At 38.0% G+C, this 24,215-nt stretch overlaps 1 protein-coding gene across 2 annotated transcripts; it reads right to left on the reverse strand.

The window, feature by feature from the left end:
* Nucleotides 1-8,727: 8,727 nt before the first annotated feature.
* Nucleotides 8,728-13,416, reverse strand: GNGT1 (G protein subunit gamma transducin 1). Of its 2 annotated transcripts, none has more exons than XM_066353867.1 (3): nt 13,310-13,416; nt 13,116-13,221; nt 8,728-9,001 (listed from the first exon to the last, which is right to left on the reverse strand). In XM_066353867.1, the coding sequence occupies exons 2-3, from the start codon at nt 13,209-13,211 to the stop codon at nt 8,873-8,875; spliced, it is 225 nt and encodes a 74-aa protein (XP_066209964.1). In that variant the 5' UTR covers nt 13,212-13,221; nt 13,310-13,416; the 3' UTR covers nt 8,728-8,872. The 2 variants fall into 2 exon arrangements, with proteins under 2 accessions (XP_066209964.1, XP_066209963.1); XM_066353866.1 differs by having other exon boundaries at nt 13,116-13,218; nt 13,310-13,415.
* Between the last annotated feature and the right edge of the window lie 10,799 nt (nt 13,417-24,215).

Here is a 24,215-nt window from a genome sequence, read left to right on the forward strand (position 1 = left end):
TTTTGTTTATTTCTTATTCTCCATTGCTTGAATTTGAATTGGTTAAAAATAGCTTTAAAAATTAGTGAAATAGTTAATGTGGCCTAAAATAAGTTCAGCATCCAAATTAAATCAGTTGGTTAAGTAAATGAATGTAAATGTGTCTGTTCCAAATCATCAAAATAGAATTATTTGGGTCTGGAAATTTCTTTCCTGTGAAATCATCTAATTGCATGTAGGGAAAAATATTTATAAATGTATAATGGTTCTTTAATTTCTTCCACAGTGTTATGAGACTTAGAGATGAAATAAATATTATTCTATTTTCTTTTAGGTTTTATCCTTACCAAATAATTCACATGCTAATGTCATATTTAAGTAAGTTGATTGAATTAAAATAAACTGGGAAATGCTAAAATCTCATGATCACACAGCATTTTGAAAAATATTTAGTTAATTAGTTTTAAATGGTAAAATGATAGTATACACTTAAACACACACACACACACACACACACACACACACACATGCAGTTCCCTATTCCTAAGCATGGAATTTACCTTCTAGAGAGCAACCATCGTAAGCAATTTTTCATGTATTTTTGCAGAAATATTACATCAACAAATTTTTTCAACAAACTTAAAAATTTATGTCAATTATCCAAATGTACTTTTAGCATCTTATGCAGCTAGTGCTTGACTTACGACCATGATCATTCCAACAGACCAATCGTAACACAATTTGGTCGTAAATTGAGTAGGCTATGTGTACAGTACTGTAAAATGATGTTATAAAAATCTTTAAGTCATATTTTATCATAATTTTCTTTGTGTATAAGTGCATGCTGGCATTCATTTCCAAAATAATTCAGTTTCATCAACATTGAAAATCTGTTCTGCTAGATATCCTTCACTGTAATTAATTCATCCAGACTATCAACAAACTTTCGTGCTCCTTCCTCATCCGCACTCGCTGCTTCTCCAGTCACTCGAACACTATGCATTTGGAATCTTTTCTTGAATCTCTGGAACCAGCCAGTGCATGCTACAAATTCTTGACTGTAATCTTCTCCAGCCCGCTCCTTCAGCCTATTTCAGAGTCTGAAATAGACTTCTCGCCTTCATCTGCACAGTAAAAAGACTTAATGGTGTCAGTTTTTAAATTTGATCTTCCATCCAAATATATAGCAATTTCTCCATTTCGTGGATGGGCCCGCTTTGTTGCACTGTTATAACTGTTGATGGCATGGGTGCAGAACCTTTCACAGCTTCACGAATTCTTTCTTTATCTTACAAAATCTTCAACACAGTCAAGTGTGATAACTTTGTATCACGTGCATGCGATCACATTCACTTTCCTTCCTCCTTCGTACTGCTTAATTATCTTCGTTTCCGTGTTGAGATCGAAGGCCTTTCTTTCCTTCTTGGCAGGCTGAGGTGTACACAAAGACAATTTCCTCTTGGTAGACATCTTGGGAGGGGTTTGACGAAAAATATCCAAGACACAAAACACGAATTGCTGTACCGAGTCTGGGATAACAGTTGAAATGGTGCACACGGAGATGGTAGTGCTGCCGGAAGCTGGTCCGCACTGTCATTCGCCCACCCGCACTATCATTCGCCCACCCGGGCAATGCTTGCGCTGCCAGACGCAGAGCAGTTGTGGCTAGCGATTGTGGTCGTAAAGTCGAATGGTCATAAGTTGAATAGGTTGTAAGTCGATCAATACCTGTATATAGTCTACATATTACCCCTGATAAAAATTAGTGTGCAAAATAATATGTGTAGAAACTATTCTGCAGTGAAAATGACAGGTGTAATCAGAAATGAACTTTCATTATCCCACCATCTTGTGACAAATGTTTTAAAGAAATTGCTAGTTATAAAAGCAGTCACGGGGATATAAAGTACAGCATAGGGAACATACCAATAAAGTTGTAATAATTACGTATGGTGTCAGATGGATACTGACTTATCAAAGTTATCACTTCATAAGTTATATAAATGTTTAATTACTATGTTGTACACCTGAAACTAATATAATATTGTATGTCAACTATAAATGAAAAAAAAATTTAATCATTGGTTATATAATTTTTTTACAAAAGAAGTAATCTGATTAATAAAAATAATATTAACTATATGATTATTTTCACTTTTCAAATACAAAGGAGCAAAAACCATGAAATATTTACCTTGAATGCAAAGAAAAAGAAAGAAAAAGAAAAACAATTCTTTGACTATTTGATGTATTAAATATGTTGTTAAAAATCCACATAAAGAAAACTATAAAAGAAATTTGAACCAGTTTTATCAGTTTTGATTTTATACTAACTAGAACTCAAAAAGACCTGGGTTCTTATTTTATCTTGTAATTTTTCAAGTCATAGATTGTTTTCTGCCTCTGTTTTGTTAATGTTAATAAATTAGGTTACCTCCCAAATTATGCTCCTCTAAAATTTATAAAGTAAAAATGGTGACTGTTTAGGCCATTAAAATGATGGTTTTTTAAGGAAAGTTTTTAACACACATTTTATGCACTCTTGGTTCATTTGATATTTGGTTCAATTTATTAAAACAACCACATGGAAATTTGTGGAGATAATGAGAAATCACAGATGACAGGTATCTGATGCTTCAGTTACCTTAACGGCTCATAATTCATGATATCAAAATGATTTATTTTATCAATTATATTTGTACAAGACTTTAATTTTCATGGAATATAATTGGTCATTCTTATTATTCAATTTATTGTTTTCGTCTTGTTAACATATTCTTTTAGGAATTTAGAAAGCTTGATATTAGCCTTGTTTTGAAATGTTGTTAACATCAATCAATCCAAAAGATAACAATGGTGAGTTGTTTTATTATTTTTTTTACCGAAACTTAAACTCACCTATGTATACAGAACACCCTGAAAGTGTGAGTATCTCAAATGATATAGTAAGTATGGATAGGTTACACAGTCTCACTAATGATATCAGGAAGTTTTGTTGAACAGCCAAATGCTAAGGCTATGCCTAAAGTATTTTTTGTTTCCCTATAACTTTACCTCATTCCATTTAACCTAGTAGTCAATGTCCCTGAAATAACAACTTCTGGGGAATAAAAGAGTCATTCTCTGCCACTTGTAGCTGTGTAGGCAGTGAGATGGTCATGATTTCATTTCCTTCCTCCTGGACCATCTTTCTTTATACTTCCTTCCTATGATTTTGATCTTATTCAAAATCTTTCTGACAATCTGTATTTTTAAGCAAGAGGAATTTTACTCTACTGCTGACTTCACTAATAAGACAATAAGTATTCTGAATTATTCAATATAAAAGTACTGCTTTGCCTCCTTTTAATTGAATCAAACACATAGAATCAATTAAATTGTAGAGACAATTTATTGGTATGGCAGTTTCAAAGACAAACAGAACTTCTGGCTTGGGAAATTTATAATATACTATCAAAATTAAGACAACTATACCAATTAGAGAGAGCACAGTAATGTTAAATGACTTATGAGATATACAGTACTCTTGGGATGGAGTGAGAGACAGAGGAGATCATTTTTACTAAGCCTCCAAAGAGAGAATTTTTTAAAACTTTATTGATTTTAGAGAGACAGAGAAAGAGGAGAGAGAAGAGTAGAAAGCATTCATTTGTTGTTCCACTTAGTTGTGTACTCACTGGTTGTTTCCTGTATATGCCCTGACTGGGGATTGAACCTGCAACCTTTGGGTTTCAGGACAACACTTTAATCTAACACTTCCATCTAACCAGCTGAACTAACTGGCCAGGGTGAAATAGAATTTCAAAAGGCTGAAATGAGATGGAGTGGAGGAACATATCAGGTAAAGAGAATGGTATGACTAAACTCTAAAAGATGGGAAGTGGAAGTGTCATGTCAGGGATTATTTAAGTTTGTTGACTACAGAAAGTCTACAGTGTTTATAATAATAGAGAATATCTATTAGGTTTTCTTCTATATGCTCATATCTTTGATCTAGTGATTTTAAATATTCATACAATGGTTCATCCTAATCCCCCATTTTATACATGAAAAATAAAACTGATGTTCAAAGAGCTGAAATTACTTGTTCAAAGCCCTTAACTAGAATGTATGTGAGCCCGGGTATTAATTTAGAATAGTCTGGTTCCAAAACGAAAGGGAGAAGTGTTAGTTAGGACTATATATGTGTCTAAATTCCATAACTAAAACTTTGTATTTTTTTTTAGTTAGAAAAAAAAGATATGGAACATTTAATTAACACTAAATTGCACATGGAAAACCCCTAGAGACAGACCACAATTAAACAAACAAATACAGTGGTACCTCGAGATACGAGCAGACCAACATACGTTTTTTTTGGTTTTTTTACATACGAGCTGCAACTTGGTCCGTATTTTTGTTCGAGATCCAAGCAAAATTCTGAGATACATGTCATGATTCGGGAAGCTGCTGCTAGTTGGCGCATTGGTGCACGGGTCCAGTATCAGCAGCACAACACAGCATCTCGTTCTTTCTCATGTGTTACCCACAGAATCAAGTCAAATCTTGTGCACTGTACTCGTTCTTGCATCATTTTTGCATTTTTTACTAACTTTTTTTGTGTGCTATCATGGGGCCAAAGAAAGTGAGTGTAAAGGACAGTGGTGAGAAGAAGAAGAGAATGATATCAATAGAAGTAAAGCAAGAAATAATAGAAAAACATGAGCATGTTGTATGAGAGACTGAACTGGCAAGGCTGTATGACTGCAATACATCTACAATTTGTACCATCCTTAAACAAAAGGATGCTATCAAAAGCACAAATCCAGCGAAAGGAACTACAATTTTGTCCCAATTAAGAACGAATATCCATGAAGAAATGGAGAAGCTTCTGCTGATGTGGGTGAAAGAGAAAGAGCTGGCAGGAGATACAGTGATGGAGACTGTAATATGCGAAAAGGAATGTATTATTTACAGCGACTTGAAGAAGAAAGAACCATCAACCTCAAAAGAGGCAGCAGAAGATATGTTTAAGGCAAGTCACGGCTGGTTTGAAAATTTCAAGAAGAGATCTGGCATCCACTCGGTGGTGAGGCATGGTGAAGCTGTGAGTGCTGACGTTAAGGCAGCTGAGGAGTACATCGCACGTTTTGCTGTGCTTATTGCAAAGGAAGGCTACATCCCCCAACAAGTGTTCAACTGTGACAAAACAGGATTGTTTTGGAAAAAAATGCCCTGGAGGACTTTCATCACTGCAGAGGAGAAGAAGCTGCCAGGCCATAAACCCATGAAGGACGTCTGACCCTTGCATTGTGTGCAAATGCTAGCAGTGACTGTAAAGTAAAGCCACAGCTAGTGTATCATTCCAAAAATCCTCGAGCCTTTAAGACTCACATGATTCTTAAAGAAAAACTGCCAGTTATGTGGCGTGCCAATACTAGGACATGGGATACGTGGCAGTTTTTTATTGAATGGGTAAATCTCATCTTTGGTCCTGCAGTAAAAAAATATCTTCAAGAAAATAAACTCCTAAAGAAAGCGTTACTAATCCTTGAAAATGCTCCAGCTCACCCACCTGGTCTTGAAGATGACATTCTCGATGAGTTCAAATTCATGAAAGTCCTCTACCTCCCACTCAACACGACTTCAATCTTGCAACCTATGGATCAGCAGGTCATTTCCAACTTTAAAAAGTTTTACACAAAGCACTTGTTCCACTGCTGCTTTGAGGTGACTGAGAATACAAATCTAACCCTTCAAGAGTTTTAGAAAGATCACTACAACATCGTGATATGTTTACACATTATTGACTTGGCATGGCAAGAAGTTACAAGAAGAACCTTGAACTCAGCATGGAAAAGTTATGGTCTGATGTTGTTGCAGACAGGGACATCAAAGGATTCGAACCAGAGACTGAGACTTAGGTAGAAGCATTGGAGGAGATTGTGTCCCTCAGAAAGTTGATGGGTCTGGAGGTAGATGAGGGTGACATAAACATGCTCGTTGAGGAACATGAGGAGGAACTCTCAACTGAGGAGTTGAAGGAGCTACAGATGATGCAACATACGGAGCTTCTGTAAGAGATTAGTAGTGAGGAGGAGGTGGAGTCGGAGGAAGTGATTTCTACAAGTGAAATTAAAGACATGCTGGCAATGTGGGAGAAGCTTTCAAGTTTCATAGAAAAGAAACACCCAGAAAAGTTTCAACTGGTCGTGCTTCAGCACTTTTTAATGACACTTGTTTGTCACATTTCTGTAATATTTTAAAAGGCAGGCAAAAGCAAACCTCTTTGGATAGATTTTTATTCAAAAGTCCTGCAAGTGAAAGTGCCGAAAGTGCAGCCAAAAAGGCAAAAACAGGTGATGATTAAATGAAAAATATGTAATGTTAAGCTTAGGTTAAGTTTAAAATTAAGAAAGTGCATTTTTTTACAATTAAGTTTTTGTGGTTTCACTTTAACTAAAGAAAGTGCAGGTTTGGTTTTGTTTAAAGTAAAGAAAATGCAGTTTTAGTTTACATTTAGTGTTAAGAAAGTGCAGTTTTAGTTTACGTGTCTACAGTGCCTGCATCCCTTCCTCCCTCCCTCCTTTTCCGCCATTCACCTCCATTAGCCGCACTCGTCTGTCTCCAAGGTAAGAATACAGTACTAAATAACACTTTTTCTTTTATTTCATATATTTTGTTATGCATTAGTAAAGTATACATATGCGTTTCTTAATTAAAAATGTCTTTTTTTATAATTTAGGATGGTTTGGGGATGTTTCGCAGGGCTGGAACAGATGAAATCTATTTCAGTTTATTTTAAATGGAGAAATTTGTTTGATATATGAGTTGACTGACTTACGAGCTCGGTTACAAAATGAATTAACTCGTATCTCAAGGTGCCACTGTAAATAAAACATCTAGTATGCTAGATAGTGGTGGGCGCTATGGAGGAAAACAGAGGAAAGGGAGATAGGAAGGACTGGAATGGGTGGGGGTTAGAGAGGGTGTTTGTAATTTTAAACAGTGGAAAAAGAGCCTTTCCTAAGGAAAAACAGATGGGATTCTGGTAGTATACCCTAGAATAGGGGTCCCCAAACTACGGCCCGCGGGCCGCATGCGGCCCCCTGAGACCATTTATCCGGCCCCTGCTGCACTTCCGGAAAAGGCACCTCTTTCATTGGTGGTCAGTGAGAGGAACACATTGACCATCTCATTAGCCAAAAGCAGGCCCATAGTTCCCATTGAAATACTGGTCAGTTTGTTGATTTAAATTTACTTGTTCTTTATTTTAAATATTGTATTTGTTCCCGTTTTGTTTTTTTTATTTTAAAATAAGATATGTGCAGTGTGCATAGGGATTTGTTCATAGTTTTTTTTATAGTCTGGTCCTCCAATGGTCTGAGGGACAGTGAACTGGCCCCCTGTGTAAAAAGTTTGGGGACCCCTGTCCTAGAAATCCTTACTACTCAAGCATGTCTGATATGTGGTAGTGTGTGGCTCACCATTCAGCCAGAGATCCAGAGCCTGATCTGAGAAATTCACCAGTTCCTCTCTCTGAGCCTTGATTTTCTTCATTCCAGAATGAGATAGTTGGACAATAGTCAATAGATTTTTGTTGAGCATTTACTAAAGCCAGAGTGTGAGAGAACTGTGACAGGAGCCAAACTTGGGATGACAAATCTTCCTAGTCCCTTCCGGGCCAAATAATAGATCATTCTTATTCTTTTTTTAAGATTGATAATCAATTAGCATTTCTGATCGCAGATATCCAAAAATAGCACTGTAAATGGGCCAGAGAAGCAAGGAAACACTAACAACAAAAATAATTGCCCACTTGGGGTCATGAACACTTGTCATTTGTTACAGAAGCAGAGGTTATTAGTCATTAGCACTGTAGTGAAATTTGGCTTAGGCAACTCAGTGTAATGCAGGATGATGAAGATGATAGCTATTTTTCTATCGTCTTGCGTTTACACTGCTACAGAAAAAAGAACGGTGCTGGTGAGAGTCATCATGGGGATGGGATGGAATAGCAGATATTTTATTAAAGGATTCTAGACATTGTGTCTAGTTCTATTATCATTCCTGCAATAATGCTAACACTTAATAGGTCTTACTATGTATGTGCCAGGTATAATAGTTCATCCTCATGAAAACTGGGATAGTGCCATTATTATCCTTATCCTACAGTCGATGAAACTGAGATTCAGAGAGATTACATAATGTATCCAAAATCCATTAGGCAGTCAAGTGCCACAGCCAGAACTCTCTGGCTCTCATGACCTTTATTCTGCTGCTGCTGCTGGTTAAACCTACTGTGCTCTGTGACCAGAGACTGAACCTTTAATCTAGTTGGCATTCTGGGAAAAAGTCACATCATTGGTGACAACTAGAACTGCTAAGAATGTAGGAAGAGGTTATATTAAAACCATCACTGCTGCTTGGGGTTTGAGAAAAAGGAACCAGAAAACAACAACAAAAATTTTCACAGTACACATCCTGCAATGATAAGTCTTCCATGAATCAAAAGAATAGACTCCTAATTCAAGCAAGAGAAAGGCTGGGAAAAATATAAGTGTGACCATGAAATTTCCAGGCAGAATATTATGGGTGCGGAAGGGAAGTGAAGAAACATAAAACACTAACTATATGCTGGCAACCAAAATAATACAGACTCATTCATAAAACACAGTAATTATTGTTAAAGAAAGGGGCCAATTGATACTTATTGTCAATTATGTGTTAAACCCTGTGCTAAATATGTTTAAAAAAATAGACTTTACATGATTGTATCCCAATTTTTATTTTTGTTTGTAAATTTAAAATTATGTATATGCTTAATAATATTATACAGGATCAAAAATTAATATTGTCATTAAAGCTCAAGACATTCCACGGATTTTTATTTTATTTTATTTTATTTATTTTTTTATGAAATCACACAGCCTCCTTTGAGCTCCTTGAAGGGATTTTTGTCCTCTGGGATGCCCTTTACTAGTGGATCCTCCCCAGATCTTTCTTCAATATAATCCCTTACTTCTTCACAACATTTGGATACCTTAAAGGAAAGGAGAAAGAGATGACTCATTTAGTTTAATATACAATACTGCGGAATTCAAGAGTGTATTTATTATAATAATTTTTGTGTGTTCTGTCTTCTTCATGTGATTCTGCTTTCTGCCCACGCACATGTACTTGTTAGAAGAGAAGGGGAAATAGCCACTCTCTCCCCTGTCCTCCTGGACATCTCAAGGCAAAGGATAAACATCTGGCCACACTCCAGCTAATGGTTTCCAGCAGACACTGCCTCCAGCTTCTTAAAAGGAGACAGGATCCAGGGATCAGAACACAGCTGGCAATGCAAGCCAAGAATGTCACTGGAGGGAATATTAATTAAATATTTTCCTCATTCCAAAAATATGTGACCTGTAAAGTTGGAAGGGGATGAATAATTTTTCAATTCCAGTCTTATCATCACTCCTGGAATCTGAGAATTATACACACATAATTTTGGTAGTCCATGAAGTGGCAATTCCATAAGTTACCTACCCAATTTATTGTTTCTTTTTTTTTTATATATAAAATCTTTTGGCCAATTTGTATACAAATTCCAAGCAACATTACTCATAAGGCTTAAGATTACAACTCTGCAACCTAATTTACATATTAGAACAAATTATTCTAACTGGGGCAAGGCATTGGTTAGGCGGCCCATTCACAGGATGAAGTAAACACTTTTAAAATATACAGTCATTCAGAGTCACTTTTTTTCTACTTCAAAATTTAAAATTGAGATTTAAAGTCACCGCCCCCCTCCCTTCCAAATACCATCTCTTTTGGCCCCAACCAGATGTCAGGAACAGAGGTTTAAACTGCTGTCCTAATTCAGAGTTTGACATTATCTGGCTAAGATCTCAGTACACTAAGAGCATTAAATTGTCCTATGTGAGTGTATGTGTTGAAAATTATTTTAGTGAGGCTTCCTGTAAGCAGCTATGGTTTCATTCAGGATTACATGGTTTGGTGGAAAGCATCAGGCTACTACTCCAGGTTTGACTTTTGGCTCTGCCCACTGGCCAGCTATGTATCTTAGTTCAAATTTAATTATTTCATCTAAGAAATAGCAATAGCAACACTGGCGCCATTAAGTGCCTGGTATGGAAAGATGCTCAGTCAATGGGTAGCTATCTTTAACCATTACTCCAAAGATTATCTTTAGTCTGCCTATCACATTGTTTTTTAATCATTACAAATATATTAGTCAGCTTTAGCAACTGGATGCAAGAGTTGTCTGATTCTGACAATACTACTGCATTAACAAAGTAGGTTGAGGCATATTATGAACCAGTTTGGTCCATAGATATCACAAGTAATTTAAAAAATAATAATTGTAGAAAGTACTTGCTATATACTAGGCATTGTACTCAGAGCTTTGTATATATTATCCTATTTATTCTTCCCAATTACCCTCTGTATTAGATGTTGTTACCATACCCATTTTACAGAAGAAGAAATAGAGGCACAGGTAAGTTTGATAACTTGGGTGAGTGTTATACAAGGAGAAAGTTATAGAGTCGAAATCTGAACCAGAGATATAGTTCAAGAGCCTATGCATTTAGCCAGACTAATGACATCATGATGTCCTATGTCAGAGCTGTGGGTTCAGGACCTGGAAATTCCTGTGTATTTGTGTGTGTATTTGTGTGTTATTTGTGTCTGTTTGTGTGGCTTTGACTGTCTGAGATTAAATTAGTTTGGTTTCTAAAAGCCAGGCGATGTTTAATAATAGAAAAAGGAACCCACAACCTATGTAATGTTTACTCAAAGTAAAAATTCCCAGGTGAACTTCATGAATAATAAACATGAAGACAGCCAAATTACTTACAAGACCACAATCCTGAGGATATAAATAATAAACAGCTTTCTGGATGTTTCCAGTAAAGAAGAAAAATAGCTTTTACTCCAAAATTATATTTTATATTTCCCAAATTATAAAGATAAAGATTTAAACTTTTTCGATGTGTGTTCCAAGCTTTCTGCTATTTATAGATTTAATTTTATCTCTACAGCAAAATATTTTTTGCCTTTATGGAAAAGGCAACAAAGAAGTTTGAGATAATTGTAAAAAGCAAGGAAACCAAAACTTCTATTTTTATTGGGAGTAAGAGTTTTGAGTAAAGTCTAAAGATAATATACTCCCTTTTTTCACTTTGGCCTGATAAAATAAGTTTTTTAAATATATATAAAATATATTTTTATAGTCCTGGCCAGTTGGCTCAGTGGTAGAGCATCAGCCCAGCATGTGAAAGTCTCAAGTTCAATTCCTGGTTGGAGCACACAGGAAAAGGGACCATCTGCTTCTCCACCCCTCTCCCCCTATATCTCTCTCTCTCCCTTTTTCTCTTCACCTCCTGCAGCCATGGCTTGAATTCTGAGCAAAGTTGGCCCCCAGCACTGAGGATGGCTCCATGGCCACAGCCTCAGGCACTAAAATAGCTTGGTTGCTGAGCAATGGAGCTGCAGCCCAGACCAGCAGAGCATTGCCTGGTAGGGCTGGCCGGAAGGATCCCTTTGGAGGCTCTGCCTCCCCACTTCTCACTTGATTTTATATATATATACTTTTATCACTTGTGAAGGAGTTTTTGTTTCTACTAACATTCCTAAAATGAACACATCTAAACTACATATCTATATTTTCCAACCTTCAGCCACTGTTTGTTTGGTGGAAACGTTTATATCTTTGCCATTTACTCTTCTTTTATAGCAGAGAATTCTTGGTAACCATTTCCAAGACCTATCAGACATTTCTTGGGAGGTGCCAGTGAGTTGTTGTGCTTGAACTAATTTGTATTTCCAAAGAAGGAATAGAATGTACTCATTCATAACTGGACATGACATGCTAGAGGGGATGAGGTCTTGGCTAAAAGTATTTGAGCAATATCAAAGCATTGCATCAAGTAAAGAAGCAGCTTATCAGTTTAGAAAGATAGAAACACAAAGCCAATATACATTGCTTTATTTTATTACTTCGCTGAAATCTGGTCTCTGTCTCTTATTCTTTTCTTTCATTTTTAAATTTTTCTTTTTAACAATTCTAACAATGTAAAAATGTAAGACCGCTTTTAGCTTACCAATCACATACAAAACAAACAAACAAACAAACAAAACCCAGGCAATGGCTGGATGAGGCCCATGGAAAATAGTTTGCCAATTCTTTGATTTAAAATCTAAATCAAGAGATAATTGTGATGATTAATTTTCTTAAGCGCTGATAAGTTTATACCTGCACAATTTATTTTTAAATATATTGAGCCTCCCCAGTGAATGGTGTGGGGCCAGAAAGATAATTTTCCCTCTAACTTTCTAGGTTCTTGGCCCAGAACCCCTTCTAATTAAAAAGCAGATTAACAGGAAGAAAAACAAAGAGAAGTTTAATACCATGTATGCCTTCTGTATACATGGGAGAGAGCCAGGAAAATCAAGTAACTCCCCAAAAGGGCCCAAAACAAAAGAAAGAAAGATGGTAGGAGGGGTGGCCATGAGGGCTATTGATGAGAGGTTCCCAAGCAAAGCACAGTAAGCAAGGGTAAGCTTGCTAAGCAGATTTGTGTTCTCACCTTCTCTCTTGATAATAGTTTCTAGAGACTTAGTCACCCTTCTTTTCCTGGTACAGACAGGGAGACATACTCGCAAATGGAGATTTCTCTTACAATGTAAATGTCTCTTCGAAAAGGGCAAATTCTACTAGGTTTTCAGAGTTTCTACTGTATCTGCTGTTTTTTATTTTTTTATTTTTATTTTTTTTAATTTATTCATTTTTTTTTTTTTAGAGAGGAGAGAGAGAGAGAGACAGAGAGGAAAAGAGAGGAGAGACAGAGAGAGAGAAGGGGGGAGGAGCTGGAAGCATCAACTCCCATATGTGCCTTGACCAGGCAAGCCCTGGGTTTCAAACTGGCGACCTCAGCATTTCCAGGTCAACGCTTTATCCACTGCGCCACCACAGGTCAGGCTGTATCTGCTCTTTTTTAAAACTAATCAGACTAAAATAATCCTTATGCTGAAGAGGACTATTCGAAGATAGCAAATTCTGCACCCCTTTAATGGTCTCTAATCTGTTAACTACTGCAGTCTCTCTAGTTTAAAATAGAATTCAAAAGAGAACAGCAGCTTACCAGCATTCTTTCCAGTGTCACTTCTTTCTTGAGCTGGTCAACTTCCATCTTCAGTTTGTCCTTCTCGGTCAGATCTTCAATATTGATCACCGGCATCTTTTGCCTGCTTAGGGTGGAAAGTTAGTTCATACATCCAAATTGCTGGACTTGCTTCAGTCAATGTTGGCCGACCCTTCCCTCAGCTCTACACTTACTCAGTGAACTGTTTCTTTCTTCGTGTGTTTGTTTTAATGTCTTATGATAACCGATTCCTCATGAACGCACTCTGAACAGCTCTAGCACTGAACACTGTAGCCTTGGGATTTTAAAGCTTCTTTATAATCTTCCCTAATGTGATTAAAGCAAGCACTGGGCTCAAGATCTGCTGGTAGGTTTGTGAGGGGTCAGTGTAGTCAGTAGGTGATCTTAAATAATGGAAGCTCCTCCTTGTTATTCTCATTTTTTTTTACAGTGTAGAACTTTGGATTTCCTACCTTCATCTTCAGCTCCAAAGCCTTCCACCATATGATTTTGCCATTTAAGTTAATTTAAGGTCATTTTGAGGACTATCCATTAATCTCCTAAATTGCTAGAGTATTTAATCTGGTATTAACAGAGAACCATACGAAAAGGATCATTATAAGTTCTTTATAAATATTGGGTTGAAATATGCATCAATGAAATAGAAATAAAGCAAACAAATAACATAGTTAATCAAAAATAATTAGCATGTTAATTCAAAGTATTTCTCCAAACAATACCCAGAATTTGTATGTAACTGTCATAATGAAACAGGCAGCAATGATGAGCTAATATGCCAGATAAAGGGGACTTAATGAGTCTGACCTACCAATATCAACATAAAAGAATAAAACTTTTCTCTGCACTCCCAGCAATCTCTTCTCTTTAATTAGATCAGTGGGCAATGGGAAAGATGGCTCAGTATCTTGGTAGTTCCCATACTGAATAGCCTGGAAAATATTTAATTATTGCCAACTGGAATAATTTTTATAATCTCTATTTTTTTCTCTTTTGTTTCTGTGGTATAATTTTTATGACATATTTATATGAAAGTTGTCATAGTCAGGTCACATGCTATTCAGAGAATAACTTAATTACATTAAAAACAATCTAGCCTGACCAGGTGGTGGCATAGTGGATAGAACATTAGACAGGGATGCTAAGGACCCAGGTTCAAAACCCTGAGGTCACCGGCTTGAGTGCAGGCTCATCGGGCTTGAACGTGAGCTCACCAGCTTGAGTGTGGGGTTGCTGGCTTGAGCATGGAATTATAAACATGACCTTGTAGTCACTGGCTTGCGCTCAAAGGTTGCTGGCTTGAAGTCCAGGGTTAAGCAAGGGGTCACTAGCTCAGCTGGAGACCCCTGATCAAGGCACATATGAAAAAGTAATCAATGAACAACTAAGGCACCACAACTATAAGTTGATGCATTGATGCTTTTCATCTCTCTCCCTTCCTGTCTGTCTGTCCATCCTTATCTCTCTCTCTTGCTAAAAAAGAAAAGAAAAACACCCTGCTAAGCACGTATCAGCAGTTAACTTATTTCCTTGTATTTATATAGTGTTTTTATTTCCAAAACCTTTGAGGAAATATTATTTCCCTTCCCAATTCTATAATATTCTGTTGTTCTCTAGGAAACAGGTAATTTCATGTATTTTAAAGGGTAAATGCCACATAGGGCAGCACAGAAGTACAAAGAATACCTTGTGGGTACCCAAAGTCAGTGTTTCCTATACTTTTTATTTTTCTTGTTTTGTTCTTATTTTAAGAAACAATGTGACAATAAGAAGGTTATTCCCTCCTTAATAATTATTGTTTGGTATTCAAGAGTCCATTCTCAATTTTATTCTAACCTTCCTTCTTACTTCCTTCAAACTATCTACAAAAATTCACAAGCACATTTATGTCTGCCAGTCACTTTTACCTATTGATATTGTCCTTTATATAACTTTTCTCCAACTTGGAAAAACCTTTTTCACTTGACAATGGCTCTGACATTTCAGTATAAGAATCACTTTAGGAACTTGTTAAAATGTAAGCCCAAATAAACTTTTGATTTGAAGTAGGGCTTAGAATTTCATATTCTCTGTTCCAGAGAAGCCCTACAATATTATTGCTAATGAAGTGATCATTCACTGGCACTTGACAACAGTGTGGTCCTGACTAGGTTACCTAACCTCTCTGTGCCTCAGTTTACTAGCAATAGAAGCAATATTACTGGCATTCTACAATTTTCCTTGAGAGGATAAAGGTCACATATTAGTGTGTAGCGCAGAGCAAGCATTCAGTACCCATTGGCTGGGTTACCCACTCACCTCTAGACATTCTGACTGTGCTGACATGTCACTGACTGATAGGTGACTTTATAAGTGCTCTTAAAGGATATCATAAGGACATGATTTGGCTCTTTTAATATGATGCATAGTAGATACTCTTGGTGCCCTACCAAGATTCTCCTTTCCAGGCTGGGTACGCATCCTCCCAGCAGCTGTGGTTTTATTTATTTATTTATTTATTTATTTATTTATTTATTTATTTATTTATTTATTTATTCGTTCATTCGTTCATTCATTCATTCGTTCATTCATTCATTCATTCATTTTAGAGAGGAGAGGGAGAGAGAGAGGAGAGACAGAGAGAGAGAAGGGGGGGAGGAGCAGGAAGTATCAACTCCCATATGTGCCTTGACCAGGCAAGCCCAGGGTTTTGAACCGGCGACCTCAGCATTTCCAGTCGACGCATTATCCACTGCGCCACCACAGGTCAGGCCCAGCTGTGCATTTTGTCTGCCAAGGGCAAACCTTTTGCACAGGTTTGTCCTTGGCTGACATAAACCTGTTCAACTGGTGATGTCTGGAGCTTAGGTTCCCATCTGACCCCTGCAGGTGACTTGTAGCAAATGGCTGACTTAAGTGGGGTTCTAACAGCCCAGACCACTTGCCTCTGGGATGAAAACCCTTGGTGTTATTGAGAACCTTCCAGAACCCCCCTCCCAGGGGATCAGAATCAGAATGGAGCTGGACTTCTGAAACCACGTCTTTCTTTACCTAACTCCTCCTGCTTCATCCTGCTTTCCTCCTTCCTTCTGAGGTTTCTCCTGAGAGCTCCCCCCCACCCCATGAATCACTCGGACAAGAATCCATCTTGGCTCTGCATCTAAGAAATCTAAGACATTATGGATTACAAGGACCTTTACAAGAGGATGCATATCTTATAAATTTTATGTCCTTAATACTGCCTATTGTTTTGTATATTGTTTGGTATACAGAAGAGGACCATGAAGTGTTGATAAATCACTTGCAATGTCACATATTTACCTAGACATAGAAAAAAGTTCCAAGGTATCAAATAATTTTTTAAATTTCTTAACTCTGAAGTGCAGTGATTCACCATGTCTAATAATATTTTAAGTAAAACACACTTGAGTCTTAGATTCAAGAATGCTTGCCAAAGTCAATGCCATAGGTCTTGTGTGAAAATGTTTAAAGAGCAGATCAACATGCTCACCTTCCTCAAAAACACCCAGACACACAGAGAAGGGCGGTGCCTACTGTCAGTGTAGAGGGACCAAAGGCTCAGAGTTGTGTTAAGTTCAAGGGTTTCAAGGATTCAGAGATAACATCCTCTAATTTACTCTCTATCCATTTTCCAGATGAGTCAAAGGTTGTCTAGAGAATAGAGATACTCAAAATTACACCATGAGTGGCAATGGAGCTGGCACTATAACATGGGTATTTGTATTCTGGCCTGGAGTGTTTTCTACTCCAGCACACTTCTCTCAGTTACCCTTCTTCAAACTAGTGTAAAATAGATTTGTCTTTTTATACTCCACAATTACACACACACACACACACACACACACACACACACACACACACACGCAGAGTTCACTGCCCCACCTCAACCCTACTCTATTCCTACCCTGCTACCCAGGCTGCTCGTATTCTACACTTTCAGGTTAGTCCGCCTATCAATGGAAGTCCTAAGTGGAGCTAGATGAGATTACTGGTCCTATCACCAAGCATTCCAACCCGACGTTCACCAGAAAAAAGGTGAAGACTGACGACTTCTAGACCAACAAGCTAAGGTAGCAGTTCCTGCTAACCCAGGGGAGAAACATACCCCCGTTAAGTAGAAGATATTTACCTTTTACCTCTTTCTTCATCCTATCATTGGAGGAGCTGAGGTTCAAAAGAAAAGAGGAAGGGGAGGATAGATTTCACAGTCCTACCCTATTCATGGAGCAGTGGTTCTCAATGGGGGGAATACTGCCCCCTAGAGGAACTTTTGAAAATACGTTAGATAGTTCATGGTTTTTGTGGATGTGAGTGAGGGGACATTGGGAGGACAGAATTATTATGTACAGTAGCTTAGTGTCTCACCAACATCTTTCAGAGTTTCTACTATTATAGGTTTCTTGCTAATTTATTTTATATATTTTTAAAAGATTTTATTTATTTATTTTAGAGAGGAGAGAGAGAGAGATGGTGGGGGGGGGGAGCAGGAAGCATCAACTCCCATATGTGCCTTGACCAGTTTAGCTCAGGGTTCTGAACCAGTGACCACAGTAGTTCAGGTCAATGCTTTATCCACTGAGCCACCACAGGTCTCTTGCTAATTTATTTTAAAATTAAAATGGGCTAGTGTAAAGTTCAAAGGCTGTGTGTTTTCTGTTTTTACACATTATACATGAGCACATTTTGAAATAAGAGAACTTGACAAATAAAATATTTAACTTATAAAGGCTATATCAAGGGAAATTATTCAAATTATTTTTCAGAGTCCTTTGTTTTATACAGAGGGTCAACCACAGAATCTTTGAAATAGAATTATTGCTAGCATACTTTAAATATTTTGAGTTATAAACACTAACTTGGACACATTTTTCAGAAACAAATTCACTGTGTCATGTATAATAAACTTGTAATTATGTGGGTATAAACTTTCTGATCTCATACTATTCTTTTTTCATTCTGACATTGTACTTGGCACTATAAAAAAATAACAGCTAACATTCTATTTATTTAGTCAACAAATATTTACTAAGTGTTGTTATGTGCCAGACACTATTCTAGAGAGATGCTTGAGGGTAAAGCAGAGAAAAAAAATTAGAAAACTTTATCCCCAAAGAACGTCCATTCTAATGAGGAAGACAAAATAATGAACACAATAAAAGAATAAAACATACTATGTATCAGATTGTGATAAGTGCTAAGAAGAAAAATAAAAAAGGGAAGAAATAGGAAGAGGAAATGTCAAGAGAGTGTTTCAATTGAGAGAGAGGTCAGAGAAGACCTCTCTGAGGCAGATGTTAACTGGGAGAGGAGCTGAAGGAGAGAAGGTGTGAGCCATGTCTGTATCTAAGAGAAGACTGTTTCAGGAAGCAATAACTACAAAGGGAGCGGTGAGCCAGTATGAATATGAGGAGCCAAAGTGAATATTGGCTAAAAATAGTATATGATATCTCTAGTACTCCAGCCTGCTGGGAACTACAAGTGTCACATGGAAGAAACCTACTCAAGACACAAACTTATGTCAAGAGGAAGAGAGAGGGAGGCCTGCCCAGGGAGGCAAAGAGGACCTCCTGAATCTCCTTCTCCCTCAGCTTTTATTATCAGAAGCAGAACAGAGGTAACAGGATTACAGGGAGGGAGGCCAGGTGATAAGGGGAAAGAATGACTAATGGCCATTTTGCTGACATGGAGAAGAGGCTAATTTGGTCAGAACATTCTTTTCTTTTGCTAATTAACAAACACAAAGGAAGGGGCAATCCAGAACCTCTAGGCCAGTGGTCCCCAACCCCCGGGCTGCGGACCATAGAGAAAGAATAAATAACTTACATTATTTCCATTTTATTTATATTTAAGTCTGAACGATGTTTTATTTTTAAAAAATGACCAGATTCCCTCTGTTACATCCATCTAAGACTCACTCTTGACGCTTGTCTCGGTCACGTGATACATTTATCCATCCCACCCTAAAGACGGGTCCATGAAAATATTTTCTGACATTAAACCGGTTCGTGGCCCAAAAAAGGTTGGGAACCACTGCTCTAGGCTAATTTTCTAAAGCCCCTTCATGTTCACATGCGTTCCTTTGTGTCTGCACAAAGGTCACTCACTCACACTTTCTTGGTGTTTGCATCTAAAAGACATTCACTCGGGGTTTTTACAGTAACTAAAGTTCCCCAATCCAAAGCATAGAGGGTTCAAGATTAAATAGGTGATTCCCTACAGATATCAGTGATCATAGAGGTCTTACAGGCCATTGTTAAGACTCTGGCTTTACACTGAGTGACTTATGGAATGTTGGCAGCTTTGTCTAATAGAATGACATTATTTGTAGATATAGACATATATTTCAGTGGCATTACTTTGGCAACTGTTTAGAGAGTAGACCATTGAGGGTAAGGGTGGAAGCAGAAAAGAGGCAATTTTAATAGTTAAGATGAGACATGATGGTGGCCAATACCAGTGTGACAGGAGTGAAGGGGGGGGTGAGATAGGTGGTGAGATTCTAAATATATTTTGATAATAGAGATAATAGGATTCTCTGAGTGGTCAGATGTAGAATGAAAAAGAAGGAAAAATCAAGATAATCCCAATAATTTGGGCCTTAATAATTGGAAGAAGGAATATGCTATTTCTTGAGATTGAAAAGATTGGGATGGGGGAATCTCAAGTTTGAGATGTCTGTTAAACATTCATTTGAAAGTGTAATCTGGTCTTTAGGAGAGAAGCCAGAATTTAAGGAGAGAGCTACAAAAACAGGTGAGACCAACCAGGGTAAATATTGAAGAGAAGAGAATAAATGATTAAATGCTGGAGCATTCCTAAATTAGGAAGATGAGAAGAAATTAACAAAGGAAAATGAGTTTGCTATGATGAGGGTTGTTGGGCAGTTAAAATATATTATGCTCACTTTGTTAAATATGGCGTTGCCCACATGGAAACCCGTCGCCCAGGTGATTACTTGGGATGGGCGTGATTTATTAATGTGTGTTGGGGGCGGGCTGTGGGCAGGCAGGATCCTTGTAGCCTGGAGCTTGGTTTTAGGACTAAGCCTTTCCCACCCTTTTTGATGTGGGGTGGTGCACCTCATGAGGAATCCCATTATGCCTTAGATAAGTGACTTTGTATCAGAGACTTCCTTATTTGTATATTGGATTAAAGGTTTTGATTTCTACACTATAAAATGGGGGCAGACCTGGAGCTTGCTCTCTCTCGGTTCCTGAGATTAGCATTAGAGAGGAGAGCAGAGAAGGGACACGTGGAGGAGGCCAGGAGAAGCAGCCAAGATGGCGGAGTGCTGAAGGAAAAGCCAGTTTGTGCAGAGTTTGTGCAGGGAGAAGGAAGGAGATGGGGAACAGAGATGAATAAGTCTGGTGAGCTAGAAACTTTTGATTCTAGGAAAACTCGGATAAGTCAATAGCTTTATGAGCACTGAATGAGTGGGTTTTGGAGCCCAGTGTGTGTTTTTACTTGCCCGCCAGGTGCAAGCTAGGATTAAAGATGATGGCCTACCAGTTCATGGCTCCGTTGTTTCATTACCATCTGTCCGAATCCAGTGCAAACCTGCATGGGCCAGGCGGCTGTGATGATGGCCGCAGCAACTGGCTTAACAAGGGTTAAAAGAGATGCTGTTAGATAACAACTTCTGAGCATGTATGTGTGCCAGTCACTGTGCTTAACACATGTTTACAATGCCTCTCTCACTTTATATTATGTGTCTATTCTTTCCTTCTCTCTTTCTAGTTGGACCAAATAAATGATAGGGGGTAACAAGTATTCATTCCATCAGCAAATATTTATTAACAACCATGGGCCAGGCACTCTTTTGATTGCTAGGGTTTGCAGGAATGAAGAAAATCAACTTTCTTATTTCTTACTATGTTTACACTTTATCACTATATAAATTATTCTTTCCAGTTGAGTTTTTTGTTACATAAAAAGTAATTTGCATATTTTTCTATCAAATTATATTGATCACACATTTTATCATATTTGGTTTTGAAAGCAAGTTTCTTTTGTATCTCTTGCTAGTTTATTACATGAATACCATTTTCTCTTAACCTATTAGCTTAGTCTTAAAGTATAGGTGACTTATGGACATTCAAATATATTCTATCAGTCACTTTCTTCCCCAGAACAGCTCCATTTCCATTTCTATTGAGCCAGTTGGGTTTTCAAGACGCTTGAAAAGAAGAGGGATGGTGGTAGTGCTAAGTAATTTGTTCATTCCGTGGACATTCACGAGATCCCACTTTTCAGGATCTTATTTGTTCTTAGCGCTGGGATATAATGGTGAATGACAGGTAAGTTCCCTGCTGGCATAGAGCTTATATAATAGTGAGAGGATCAGACAGGTAAAACAAAGCTAATAAACATAGTGACATAAGACAAATGCTATAATGATTGTTTGAGAAATCATAAAGTCACAAGGAGGGGCTGGAATGTGGAGCAACATCATATAGACTGACCAGACATAGTGCCAGTGAAAGCAAAACTAAACCACCAGGAGATGGTGAAGCTCAGGAGATGAGCATTTTAAGCAGGGAGACGGGCTAAGCAGAGGGAACAGCTTATGCGAAGGACCTGAGGTGGGAACAAACTTATTGTTGTAGGATAATAGGAAAAATAGTGCAACTTGAACATAGTAAGACCAGGGAAAGCGATGGGATGAGGTCAGAAGGGGAGGCAGTGGTCTGATCACATAGAGTCCAAGTGAGTAACCTTGCAGGGTAAAGAATTGAGTGAGGTGCTAATGGAGGATTTTAATGCTATTTTGAAGGATTTAGGTGGTATGATATGGTCTGATATGTAAAAAATACTTTGCTGTGTGGGGTTACGTGGAGAACAAAAACGGAAACTGGTATTTCAATAAGAATCTAATGGAATGGTACTTTAAGAATAGATAGAGTTGAACTTTATTTGTGGTTATGGATATAAAGAGATAAATAAAAGCTAAAAATGTTATTGGGAGATAGAACTGACAGGATTGTTGATGGATTGGGTGATGAAGGATGGGAGGTGTTAAGAATGATTTCAAAGTTTTGGCTTGAAAATCTAAGTAGAGAGGAGGAATATGACTAAGACTTCAAATCAGGACAGATAATGTTTGAGATGTCTATTGACATCCAAGTGCATATAATAAGTAGATATAAGTATTTGTATGTGTATGAATGTGTGTGTATGTAAGGTTTATGTGAGTATATATACTTGTAGTCACATAAGAAGAGAGAGCACAGTTAGAAAAAGAGTTCTCAAGGTTGATCCTTGAGTCACCGCAACCATTAATGGGGCAGGCAGAGGAGAAAGGCTGATTGTTTAAGAAGTAGTTGTCCCTCCCCCCTTCCCGTCAGGTTTAATTCTGTTCCTCAGTTCACATTGTTCCTTGGATTCCTCAAATGAGTGAATTTTATGATATTTTTCTTTCTCTGCCTGGCTTATTTCACTTAACATAATAATAGGGGGGAGGGAGCTGTTGAGAGGGGGGCAAGGGAGATGTTGAGGGGAATACGGGGGAGGGGGGATGCATTCGGGAGACACTAGAATCTATGTAAACACAATAAATTAAATAAAAAAACAAAATACTCATAAAAAAGTAATTGTCAACTAAGTAGGGGAAAACCAGAAAAATATGGGATAAAGATTAAAAGAAAAGTATTTCAAGAATGAGGAAATATTTGAAACTGTTAAGTATTGCTGAGAAGTTAGACAAAATGTAGATGGGAAGATGTGGTCTTCGGTAACCGTAGGAAAAGCTGCTTTGATGGCACGTATATTGAGAGGGCCAGTAAGATGTGGCACATCCTTGACAAGATCACTTCTTGTTCTTCCTCTTCTTTATATGGAAGTTTAATTGCAGTGGAATGCGGAAAAAAGAGAGATGAGGAAATGGAACACATAGTGAAGGCAACATTTCTGGTAAGTTTTATAGGAAAAGGAAGCAGTGGAATGGGGACCTAACGAAAAAGAGATGTGGAGTCAGATATGAATTTTAAGTTTGGAATGAAAAGAATCAGAGCTAGAAACATCAGAGCTAGATCACTCCAATTAGAAATTTTTAAATCCTGGGTGATGAAGAGTAAGAGATGGGCAGAGCTGATATTACAAAGGAGTGAGAGGAATGAAGTCCTTGAGAAGGCAAGAGGAGAAAAGAGCCAGAGGAGTAGGCAAAGGGTTCACCTCTGATTGGGATAGGGCATGTAAAGCCAGCAGGTACGGCCAGGGCCACCATCACAGCAGCCTTCTGGCCCATGCAGGTTCGCATTGGATTCGAACAGTCGGTAAAGAAACAACGGAGCCACAAACTGGTGGGCCATAGTCTTTAATTCTAGTTTGCATTCGGCGGGCAAGTAAAAATACACACTGGGCTCCAAAACCCAATTACATTCAGTGCTCACAAAGCCACTGACTTATCCGAGTTTCCTAGAATCAAAGGTTTCTAGCTCACCAGCCTTCTTCTCCTCAGTTCCCCATCTCCTGCCTTATCCCAGATACAAACTCTACACAAACTGGCATCTCACTCAGCACTCCGCCATCTTGGCTGCTTCTCCTGGCCTCCTCCACGTGGCCTCCTTTAGCTGCTGGCTCTACTCTGTCCGCTCTCTCATGCTAACCTCAGGAACCAAGCGCCTCAAGTCCCGTTCTGCCCCCACTTTATACTGTAGCTTCACAACCTCTAATCCAATATACAAAATAGGGAAGTCTCTAGTAGAGTCACTTCTCTGAGGCATGATTGGATTGTACTGCCCCACATCAAGACGGGTGGGAAAGGCTTAATCCCAAAACCAAGCCCCAGGCTGCAACGATCCAGGGACACACATTAATATCACCTGGGCAACGGCATCCACATGGGCAGTGGCGCCATCTTTAACAAAGTGAGCATAATACATTTTATCTGCCCAACAATCCACCCCTATGCTCACTTTTACTACCCACAATCTATACCACCAGTATCCCTGTGCAAGGAAATTAGAACATTACACAAATTACAACAGCAAAAATCATACAGTTTCAACAATTACAAAGGTACACTTCACCAGTCTCTGAGCACTTAGCCCAAAATGTCCTCGGCCTATGGGAAGTTTCCCGGGG

The sequence above is a fragment of the Saccopteryx leptura genome, chromosome 12 (assembly GCF_036850995.1).
Source record: "Saccopteryx leptura isolate mSacLep1 chromosome 12, mSacLep1_pri_phased_curated, whole genome shotgun sequence".
NCBI classification, from domain to species: domain Eukaryota; kingdom Metazoa; phylum Chordata; class Mammalia; order Chiroptera; family Emballonuridae; genus Saccopteryx; species Saccopteryx leptura.

Excerpts from the sequence above, each read along its gene's own strand:
- GNGT1 (XM_066353867.1), bottom strand. The coding sequence starts at position 13,211 with ATGCCGGTGATCAATATTGAAGATCTGACCGAGAAGGACAAACTGAAG. Across the intron at positions 9,002-13,115 it reads TGACACTGGAAAGAATGCTG|GTATCCAAATGTTGTGAAGA; the intron begins GTAAGCTGCTGT and ends CTTTCCTTTAAG.